At 34.1% G+C, this 11,013-nt stretch overlaps 3 protein-coding genes across 3 annotated transcripts; all 3 read left to right on the top strand.

Annotated features, from left to right (window-relative positions):
• Window positions 1–1,326: 1,326 nt before the first annotated feature.
• LOC123008790 lies at window positions 1,327–2,724 on the top strand. Its single transcript, XM_044404802.1, has 3 exons — window positions 1,327–1,449; window positions 1,499–2,276; window positions 2,321–2,724. The coding sequence occupies exons 1-3, from the start codon at window positions 1,405–1,407 to the stop codon at window positions 2,653–2,655; spliced, it is 1,158 nt and encodes a 385-aa protein (XP_044260737.1). The 5' UTR covers window positions 1,327–1,404; the 3' UTR covers window positions 2,656–2,724.
• Window positions 2,725–4,708: 1,984 nt separating this feature from the next.
• LOC123008987 lies at window positions 4,709–7,620 on the top strand. The gene is made up of 4 exons (XM_044405062.1): window positions 4,709–4,789; window positions 4,844–5,120; window positions 5,169–5,376; window positions 7,511–7,620. Exons 1-4 carry the CDS (start codon window positions 4,712–4,714, stop codon window positions 7,515–7,517), a joined length of 570 nt encoding a protein of 189 aa, XP_044260997.1. The 5' UTR covers window positions 4,709–4,711; the 3' UTR covers window positions 7,518–7,620.
• Window positions 7,621–9,823: 2,203 nt separating this feature from the next.
• Window positions 9,824–10,645, top strand: LOC123008986 (peroxiredoxin 1-like). Its single transcript, XM_044405061.1, has 2 exons — window positions 9,824–10,073; window positions 10,122–10,645. The coding sequence occupies exons 1-2, from the start codon at window positions 9,940–9,942 to the stop codon at window positions 10,576–10,578; spliced, it is 591 nt and encodes a 196-aa protein (XP_044260996.1). The 5' UTR covers window positions 9,824–9,939; the 3' UTR covers window positions 10,579–10,645.
• Window positions 10,646–11,013: the final 368 nt, after the last annotated feature.

Raw genomic sequence — 11,013 nt, 5'->3', positions numbered from 1 at the left:
CATAAAGGATTTGCAACCCATTATTAATCTGTAACATTTATATGTAATTATAAATTTATTGTTTTTTCACTTTTGTCCCTTGAAAAAATAAAATAAATTTTTCATTCAACAACAACTGTTTAATTCTTACTAAATTCTGTAAAATATATTTAAGAATAACCCAACAAATTACTTGTAATAAATTATATAAAAATCAAATACACCTACAATGAAATATTTAATATTCGTAAATGTTTCTTTACTTTTGGTCGATAGTGTATATCTCAGCAAACGATGCTCGCACAGAGAATATAAGGGTAGTGTCAAAAACTGGAATAAATGTCTTATAAGATCCTATTATATTTTTTTGGAAAAAATTTTTTTTCATCTTTAACATTGATTTAAAGAAAAGAGAAAAAAGTAACTTTTTGCACTAATATTGATGGGGAAACTAATGTTTTTAGATGTTATTACAGCTTATTATACCCTGCATAGCCTTGTAAACTTTTAAATCGACCAATCACACCGTTTTTTCGGACTAATTGATCAAAATTTTAAAAAAGAATTAAAAGGACAATTGTACCTACCTACCTAGAATATCGTCTAATGTTCGTCAAAATGAGAAAAACAATTTTTTTCAGCTTTCTTTTATGTGTTGCATTAGGTAAATTTAAAAGAAAATTTAAAAAAATATTTACGATTTTTTTTTCAAAAATATTCAGTATTGTTTCGTGAATTTTTTTACAAATTTAAAAAATCCAAAAAATTTTTTTTTCAAAAATTAAGCATTTTTTTTCAAATTTAACAAATACAAAATTATAACAAAAGTCAAAAAAAATTGTTTTGATGAAGATTAGGCAATGTTCAAATTGACGTAAAGAAAAAATGAAAAAAGCGTATTAAAGGTGGCCGAACATGCTATCCGGCCTATGGACCAAAAAGAAAAACAAAAAAATTTAGATTTTTTTTCTCGCGCTATTAGTATTGCGTGATGAATGTAGCACAGAAAAAAATTTTTGCCAAAAGATCCCAAAACTAGAAACTTAAAGCATCCAAATGGTTAATTAAAAAATCACCAAAAAATTTAAGAAAAATTTTTGTTCTATTAATTTTTTGAAGGAGTGTATAAAAATCAACCATTACCAAATTAATTACTTTCTCTGTGAAAAAATACTTTCTTGTCCTTGAACTCTTGAATCAGAAATTTTTACGTAAACTTAGCGCCAAAAAATTAAAAAATAAAAAAAACTGGAAGTTTATTCACCTTCCAACAACCAATAAAACATCACGTAACCCGCAAAAATCATGAATGAACCTTCGTTTCGTGACCTTTTATATACAAATCGCTCGTGTAAACCAAAACAAAGTCAACTATAAAAGAGAAAATTCTCTTCTCGACCATCAATCCAATCAAATCGCCCAACAATGAACACTTCAATTTTCCTTTTGCTATCATTAGCCTCAACATTGGTAAGTTTTCAATTAAAATTACCCCCACTCCCAAAATTCTTATTCGTAGGCCCACCCCTTGCTATCTTGCTCCTGTGGTGTAGCCCCCTTGTCCTGCAACTGCGGCTTAGGCTCCGGCGAAGACGTTTGTCACGACAATGACAAAATCAAAACCTGCACCCCATTGGTAGTCCGCCCTTTGGAGATCCCCAAACCCAAACTACCCTCCACTTTACTCCTCCCCCCAGTTGACAGCCCCTGCAGCTGTCACACATCACTTGTAAAACCGGCAGTGGTCCCCAACCCCCCTTGCACAGCCTATTCCGGGGGCTACACCGGAAGTGTCGATGTTTTGAACAACCAACATTTGACACTAAGTCAACAACAGCAAATTCTCTTCGGGGGGGCCCAAACTGGGGGCTGTGGGGGCGCTTATGGTTACACTCCGGTCGCAAGACCCATTCTTGTCGACGAAATCGAAAAAACTCCGGTGAATCCCGCCAATTACGTTCCGGCGGATCCGGTCTCTCTATCAGTTGCCTACAAAATGTCCCAAGAAAAGTGCCACCAAAACGAAGATAAACTCTCTTTCGGTTTCCGGAGTTTACCAAAAGACGTCCCAATTTACTTCCGCCGGTCCGGAAACAACATCCCGGAAGAGAATTTGTTCAATTTGAACGGCCAAATCGTCGAATTGAAGAAAATCCCATGCAATTCCCAGAAATCTCTCGATGATGAAGCAGCAGAACAATTAACCGATCTTCAGGAAGAAGAACAAGAAGCAAGAATGGCGGTTAATCCTTACACTTCGCTCACTTTGGGCGAAATCGGTTATGGGCCCGCTAAAAGTAAGTTGCAAAATTTTTTTTTCTCCCCTAATTTTTTTTTTTAGTTGATGGTCAATTTGTGGATCTTCCTTCGGCCGGTCCTGGGCCCTCGTTTGACGCAGCCCCCGCTAAAAATTGCGATGATGGTTTCAAGCCCGGGAATGTGATTATAACGCAAGTGCCCAAAATGGAGAGTTTGGCGATGCCGCCCCCACTTCCTGAGCCCTGTCCTGCCGACGAAGAGGCGTTTATTCCGCCGCCTCCGGCGGTGCCACAAGGGGCACTTTTCACCAGTCCATATACGTATTTGTCGAGTGCGTCGTCGTCGTCGTCGGCGTCGGCGTCCACCAAAAATTTATACTCGAAAAGTGTGTTTTTGCAAAAGGTGGGGTGTAGCTAAGATGTGACTTTTGGTTTGTTTTGATGGTTTTAATGGCATGAATGAATAAATAAATAGAAATAAAAATTATTCTGTATAGTTTCATTTATTATTATTACCAATAAACCTTTTAAAAATTAGGACAAAGCACTTTTTTTTCAAATGTCTAATTATTAAGGCTCGGTTTATATGCAAAATGCATATGTAAGATTTCTATGCATATGTAACGTTTTTTGATTAAAATAAGCCAATTAAAAAATGCATATTTTGGCACCTTCGTGCATATTTTAGGAAATATTGCATATTTGTGCATATTTTTTTCAAATCACAAATTTCAGTTCAAATTAAAAATTGGACAGTTTAAGAAAAATGATACGATTACAAAATAATAAATAACCGGTAATTCGTAAGCCCGACTCAAAGAATTAGTATTCTACTGAGTGTTTTCTTTTTAAATTCGTTTTATACAAGATGAATATAAAGGTTATTTTTTAATCATTTGTCTCCAGAAAATCACAATTAACATAAATTACAGTATAATAAAACATTTTATTTTGTTTTTAAATTATGAGATTTTGTTTGTAAAAATTGCAATTTATTTTTTAAAGTGAAACTTTTATTCCATCGCTGTGTTTCCTTTTTAATTTCGTTTTATACAGGGTGAATATAAAGTATAGAACTAAGCAGTTTTTTTTTATTATTTGCCCCCAAAAAATAATACTTAATCTAAATTAAAGTACTTAATATAAAAAATATGAACGTATTTTGAAAACAAAATTTTGTTTTGTTCTTGAGTTATGTGATTTTTTTGTCAAAATTGCAATATAAGTATGTAAAAAAGTATTTTTTTTAATTCAATATAAAGTAGATAGTTGTAATTCTTAGATCATAATCTTCATGAGAAAAATTGAAAATTGAAACGAAATAACACGAAATTATACAAGTGATAAAATCCACTAAAATGTTAAAATTTTTAAAAGTGTTAAAAAAATTGATAAATACACTAATCTAGTGCATCGCTAAATAACCATTGTTTAATAGTCAAAAAATTGGTGTTTCATTAAAAAACACAAGTTGCTATTGTAACTTATTTTAGGGACACGCTGTATAGTTGAAAATAATTTCAACCGACGAACTAATTTTAATTTAAATTCCACATTTTGGACTTAAAAAGTAAGAATAATAAAAAGTCAAATTATGACAGATAACGAAATTTACTCAAGAGTCGAGTGAGTGGACAAAAGTCGCCACCCGGTTTACAATACTGTTTTTTTAACAACAACAAAAATTGTAAAAAATAAACAAAAAACACATAAATATGACCCTCCCCATGCTACTAATTTTGTTTCTAGTGGCAAAAATTATTTTAAAAAAATGTTAAATTAATAAATTTAATACTCGATTAAAATAATATTCATTATAAAAGTGAAATTAAATTGTTTAGAGTGTGATAGATCAACTGTCAAAAAATTCACTTATTTACAATTTGAACCACATTAATTTAAAAGTTTACGCGAAGTAAATTTCTACTTATAATCAAAGTAAAGTTTGCAACACTGAATAAAACAGAGACTGGGTGATGTAGTAATTTTTATGTTCTATTTCAATATTATTCTGCATCAATGTTACCAACTGAAATTCCAAGTCATAGGCCACTTTGATTGTAATTTTAATTAAAGACACAATATTACGAAACAGAAACAATAATAAAACGCTAAATAAATGATAAATATCGTTCGTTAAATATGACAACATTGTTATTATTGGAAAAATAATAAACAACCAAATCTATAGTTACTAAATCTATGGTCACTACTAATTGTTGACTTAGGAATTTTTAATTTTTGACAATTTTTTTTCAAATTTCTTGTGTTAATTACTAGAATGCAAAATCACGCGCGATTGCGAAACCACTTATTATTGACAAACATTGTAAGGTCAAAAACCCCCTTGTGAAAACTCACCTTCACCTTCAATCGATTTTCATTTGAGAAAAATCACGAATCGTCGTACTATTTACAAACATGATGGGTATAAAACCCCATTGAGACCCATCTAAACCCATCAGAAACCAACCATGAATCTCAAATACTCAATCATTGTTTTAGTATTGGCCGTTTTCGACGGAATCACATGTGATTGTGGATGTTTGAAAGTAAGTTTTGACAAAAAAAAAATTAATTAAAAAAAATAATAATACAAATTGCAGTGTAGTAAACATTTACAAGTGATTTCGCCCCCATCTTGTCCTTACAAGATCATTGTGAAGGGGGCTCCCTACCCGGAGGGCTACCGACAAGCCTACGCCCCCCATTATGACTACTCCCTAAACGCCGCCTCTTTGATGAACCAGCCCTGTCAACCGGTCTTTGCCTACAAGTACAAGCTACAAGCGCCCCTCCCATCACCCGGCAAGCCCTTAGCCCCGCCCATGACCGGCCTCATAGCCAAGCCTGATCGTATAGTAATCCATCAAACTCCAACAAGTACGTTTTATATTTTCCCAACCAAGGCACTAAAATTTGGTTTTACAGCCTGTCCAGTCTACACAGCCGATGATGGGGCTTGCGACGACAGCCCCGCCACCAACACCCCCACATGCACCTCTATTTTCCAACCAGGAATGTACCAACCAGCCCCCATGCCCCTCCAAGCCATGAAACTGATACCATTGCGCCCCAAAATGCGCCCCGTTTTGGAACCCATCGGAACCGACTTTTACAACGCCTTCTACGACTGCAGGTACAAAAATCGAAAAAAACGCGAATTGCCCATTTTGAAAAATTCAGTCGAGTTTCTAATGAGACTCTTACCGGGTTTTTTGAGATTTCCCCTCGAACAAACTTTAAAATCGTTCAAATATCATGGGAAAAAACACAAACCCAAGTACCAACTTGTCTCTTATCCCGTTTATGAACCATCTGAGACGTCGTTTTTACACAAATTGCTCAAACTGAATTCGGGAAGGGCCAAAAGGTCGGTCATTTTTGAAGACGACGAGATTAGTTTGCCGTTTCTTCGAGTCACAGATGTTGAAAATGAAGAATCAGAAGAGGAAGAAGAGGAAAGTCGTGAAATGATTGATCCAAGAGAAGAATTTCTTCGACCATTGAACTTCAATCATCTCCTACCACAAAACCCAATTTTTTACCTTTTAAACACCCCAATTCGACTCTTGCACCACTTTCACCGATTCGGACAACAAATTTCACCAGTTTTCAAGTCGGTTCCTCACGTTTTGATTAATTCGAAACGTTATTTGCGAAAATTTGGCCGACATTTCAAAAATGATGTTTTGAATTTTGCTAGTAATTTAATTGGGGATTTTGACGATGTTGGTAGTCACTACACGTCACCAAAATATCGCTATAGACGAGATCTAGAACAGTATGAACCTGAGTACAGCCTAGTTTTTGGGAATCACACAAACCAAAGAAAAAAAAGATACATTTTAAAAGTGGTTGATGAGGACGAAGTTGAGGCTTTTTTGAGGGACAAACTGGGTGATTTTGTTGGTACCACTGAACGACCAAAGAAAAAAGAAAGCAACAAGAAGAAATTATTAGTTGAGAGACTTTCCTCGAAACTGATAATTGATAATAAAGGGCGTCCCTTTATTGAGATAAATGGGACGAAAAGACCTCTCTTTTACAATAAACAAAACGAAGAAGAAGATACAAAAGACAAAAAAGGAGTAGTTAAAGTTAGAAGACCGTTATTTTTCAATAAAAAAACACCCGATGAGAAGAAAGAAGAAAGTGTGGAAGATATGAAAGACAAAATTAACTCAATTATCCTCCAAGCCCGGGAACGAGTCACCCACCCCACTCCAAACATCCCCACCCAAATTATTAAAGACCGAATCAATCAAATTTTATCCGAAATCCAGGATTTGGTCACTAGTGATTTTGACAAATACTCCTCGATTTATTCCAACCTTTACAAATTGCAAAATTTCAAGGATTTACTCGTCATTGATTGGAAAAAAATCCTGACTGAGGAAAAACACAACGATATTCCGAGCAAAATCCGCCTCCTCGACGAATTCAAAGAAATGCAGACTTTGCGAGACAAATCAGTCAAAGACATTGCTTCAATCCTCTCCTCAGGCTCGACTTTCATGACGAAAAAACTGATCAAAATGTTGGTGCGTTTGCAAAAGCTTCAATGTGTGATTTTTCGCGTGGTGGAGGATTTTGGGGAGAAGATCAAAATGGGGACTGAGTTCGATGTGAGGAAGGAGATCAAATATGTGGATTATATGGCAGGTTTGCAGTTTGTTAAAGGTGTGTCAATGCACGATTTGGAGAACGATTTGAAAGCGGAAAGAGACAAAGCCTTGGAAAATGAGCTCAAAATTCTCGACGGTTTGAGAAAACTTTCGGAATCGCCGAAAGTCCAAGACGAAACGCACCTTTTGTGGGAAATTCGCAACATTGACAAGCTTCAAAAAGACACAATCGAGGAGATGAATGAGAAAATCTCGCGAGGGTTGAAAGTGAGGAAAGAGTTAAAAATTCTTTTTGATTTGTTGCGACAATTGGAGACTTGTGAGGAGAAACAGAAGAAATTGATTGATGATTTGACGGAGAAAACGTCACATAGTGAAGAAGAAGAAGAAGAAAGTGCAAGTCAAGAGTTTATTGTCCAGAAACGGAGACGAAAATTCGTGCAAAATACCAATTTTAATCGAAATCTGCCACATAGAACGATTATCGAAGATAAAAAACCGGTCAAATTGGTTTCGAACGGGTACACCATGACGGCTTATAAGGTCTCAGATGGTTTCGACTGATTTTTTATACTTGTTAGTTTCTTTTTTCCATTGATTTTTCTTACCCTTGCCTTTATTAATTTTTTATATTTTCTGTTTTAGGAATTAGAGTTGCCAGGGGGTCTTAAAATACAATGGAAAAAATAGAAACGATAGGAATGAGTTTTGCCAGATTCATTGTAACTTTGTGAAATAAAAATATTTTACCGAAATTTTGTCTCATTGACAGTGCCCTGAATTAAAAATTACACTTTTGTTCATCTTTTTGTGACAAAACTTGTAAATCAAATGAACATAATAACTCGAAAAAAAAAATACTTGTGTTACAGAAGCGAAAAGTTTCTCTTTTTCTCTCACAGTTGGGACAAGTATCGGACAGCAATCACCAAGGAAAAAAAAAGACCTTTTCTCCCGTGTGATACAAATAATTTTTCCTACGACCCAACAATAAAAACTTCAAAAGTAATTCAATTTCTCCTGAAATCCCAGTATCACGATTAAATCTAGTTTTTGCGTTTTTATGGGAGAGGTAAAATGTTTACTTCCCTGAGAGGTTATACAGGGTGTGAGTAAAAAGTATGGAACTAAACTATTTCTTTTGTGTAAAAGAAAAAAAAAATTTTAATGGCGTAATTCTGTGATTTTTGGGCTTATTGTTCCTCAACTTAATTTTGCAAAATAATTACGTTTGTAGCTGAAAAACGTGATAAAACGCTCAAAAATTGCAATTTAAGATCTAATTTCTTGATTTTTTAGTTTGTTTTAGCGAAATCTAGCGAAAAACCTGAGATTTTAAAAGCATTTTCGGCCAAATTTTGTGGGTTCTCACCTTATTTTTGTCTTAATTTGGTTCAAAAATCAGTTAAATCAAGTGAAACAAACAAAATAACATCAATATCAATTGTTTTTGTGATTTTTAAGCGTAGTCAAGATTTTTCAAAATAAATAAACCTTTGGTTCAGAAGTCGGATGAAACAAGCTAAAAAATGATATCAATTTCGATTAAATTTTGTAATGTTTTAGCCTTTTTGTGTTTTTATCTCTCAAAAACATGCTTAAACACTCGAAAAAGGCCAAAAAACGCCGTTTTTGGACTACTTTGTTAAATTTGTGGCTTGATTTCAACAAAATTTTACAAAATAATTGTGTTTCTAGCTGAAAAAAACATAAATAAATTATCATTTTCGACTCTGTTTAGTAATATTCTTAAAAAACAATAAAAACTGTTTTTATTCAATCAAATTTGACGAAATAATGAAATTACAGCCTAAGAGAGAGGTAAAAATATCATAATATAATATTTTTTTATAACAATTTACTGATTTTTGACACGCTTTTGGCAAACTCTCGCAAAAAACACGAGTTTTCAGCTTAAAAATCTGCTTGAACCTTTGAGAACGAAAAAAATATTATTTTCGGTCTAATTCTATGTTTTTTTTAGATTGTTTTTTAACCAATTTTGCAAAATAATTGCTTTCCTAGCTGAAAAACGTGCTAAAACTTTCAACAAATACAAAAATTAATGTAATTTTCGACTTAATATGTTGATTTTTCAGTTCGCTTTAGCGAAATATTGCAAAAAACCTGACATTGTAGTACAAAAACGTGATTAAAAACAATCTCGGCTTATTTTTGTTTTTGTTTGCTCAAAAATCGAGTGAAACAAACAAAATAACTTCAATATTGTTTGTTTTTGTGATTTTTAAGCGTGTTTAGAATAAATAAATGAAGTAAGTCGAGGGTTAACAATAATATTAATTTCGATATAATTTTGTATTTTTTGCCTGCTTCAACAAGATTTTTATGATTTTTTCATTTGTATCTCAAAAACGTGCTTAAAAACAAAAATAACGCCGTTTTTGGTCAAATTTGTTGAATTTTTAGATTGTTTTTAAAGAAATTTTGCTGAATTTCGAGCTGAAAAAGTATTAAAAAAACACAAATCGAATAATTGGTAATTCATTACCTCTGAATTACTGTTTTTTTATAACCGAATGGTTCTTAAAATACAGTGGAAAAATAGGAACGACTCATTGTGATATTTATTATGAAATAGAAATTATAATTAACATTTTGCGTATTCATGTAATTAATTCAAGATTATTACTTGCAGAAATTGCTTCCCGTCATTTTATCACGTATTGCGATAAATTATCAGTGACAAAAACGGTAGATAATTACTTTAATCCCGATTTGTCCTTAATCAAAAATTACCAGTTGTGTAACATGATGTTTTTCAATTACACGGCAAAATCAATAAACCGATAAAACCATGTTTTAATTAACCGAATTATGTGATAATCAATTCAAAATTCGCGCCAAACCAGCCTCAATGTCTGTCTCTGTCTCGCACACGTAAAATGTCATAAGCCCCTCTCGCTCTAATGTCGTTGCTAGGACACGTTTTTTTCCATTGGTTCCCGCCGGCCATTATTAAAACAAGTGCCGATCGCCGTTGACCTTTCACCGGTTTTATCTCAAATTTCGCATTTTCTGTTCAAACTTCGTGTCAAACAGACGTATTTTCGACAATGCCTGTCCCCAGCATCCAAAAGCCGGCCCCCATCTTCAAGGGCACAGCCGTCGTTGATGGCCAATTCAAAGAAATCAGTCTCAAGGACTACAGTGGACAATACGTTGTCCTGTTTTTCTACCCACTTGATTTGTGAGTATTTTCTACATTTGGTGTCCTTGAGATTAATAAATTGTGTAGCACTTTCGTTTGCCCCACCGAAATCATCGCCTTCTCCGACCGCATCAACGAATTCAAGAAGATCAAGACGGCGGTGATTGGGTGCTCCACCGACAGCCACTTCTCGCATTTGGCGTGGGTGAACACCCCGCGGAAACAAGGGGGCTTAGGGCAGATGAACATCCCGCTTTTGGCCGACAAAAGCATGAAAATCGCCAAGGAGTATGGGGTTTTGGACGAGGAGTCTGGGGTGACGTTCAGAGGGCTGTTCATCATCGACCCTAAGGGGGTCTTGAGACAAGTCACTATTAACGACTTACCGGTGGGGCGCTCTGTTGATGAGACTCTTCGTTTGGTCCAAGCCTTCCAGTACACCGACGAACACGGAGAGGTGTGCCCCGCTAACTGGGCCCCCGGGAAGAAAACCATGGTTCCGGACCCCCAAGGAAGCAAGGCGTACTTCCAAGAAGCGAATTAATAACTCTGTTACTCTCTCATACAGTATTTTGTGTTTATTTTTTCAAATAAAATGATTAACAAATCAAGTTTTATTGACATAACCTCACTTTTGGCAAAACTAAATCAGGCAGCGTTGCCAAATCTTCAATAATTCAAATCAAATTCTTTAACTAAACTAATTCTATCAAAATTTTTAAGTGTATAGATTATATTTGTCGGTATACAAAACATAAACAAAACCAGTATCAATTTAATTTATTTAGTTGATTTACAGCATACAAAAAAAACAGTCACATTTGGCAACACAACATTGAGAATAATAATAGTATAATTTAATAATTAATTTTGAAAAAAATCAAAAAAATTTTTTTTGAATCAAAAATGTTTTTAAATTTTTTTTGGATTACTTTAAAATTTAAATTAAAAAAAAAATTGACATTTGACATTTTATCTG

This window comes from Tribolium madens, unplaced genomic scaffold (genome assembly GCF_015345945.1).
Source record: "Tribolium madens isolate multiple individuals breed KSU strain unplaced genomic scaffold, Tmad_KSU_1.1 Scaffold_71;HRSCAF=194;Tcas5.2_LG6, whole genome shotgun sequence".
NCBI classification, from domain to species: domain Eukaryota; kingdom Metazoa; phylum Arthropoda; class Insecta; order Coleoptera; family Tenebrionidae; genus Tribolium; species Tribolium madens.
This window is presented reverse-complemented; position numbering and strand designations above follow the sequence as displayed.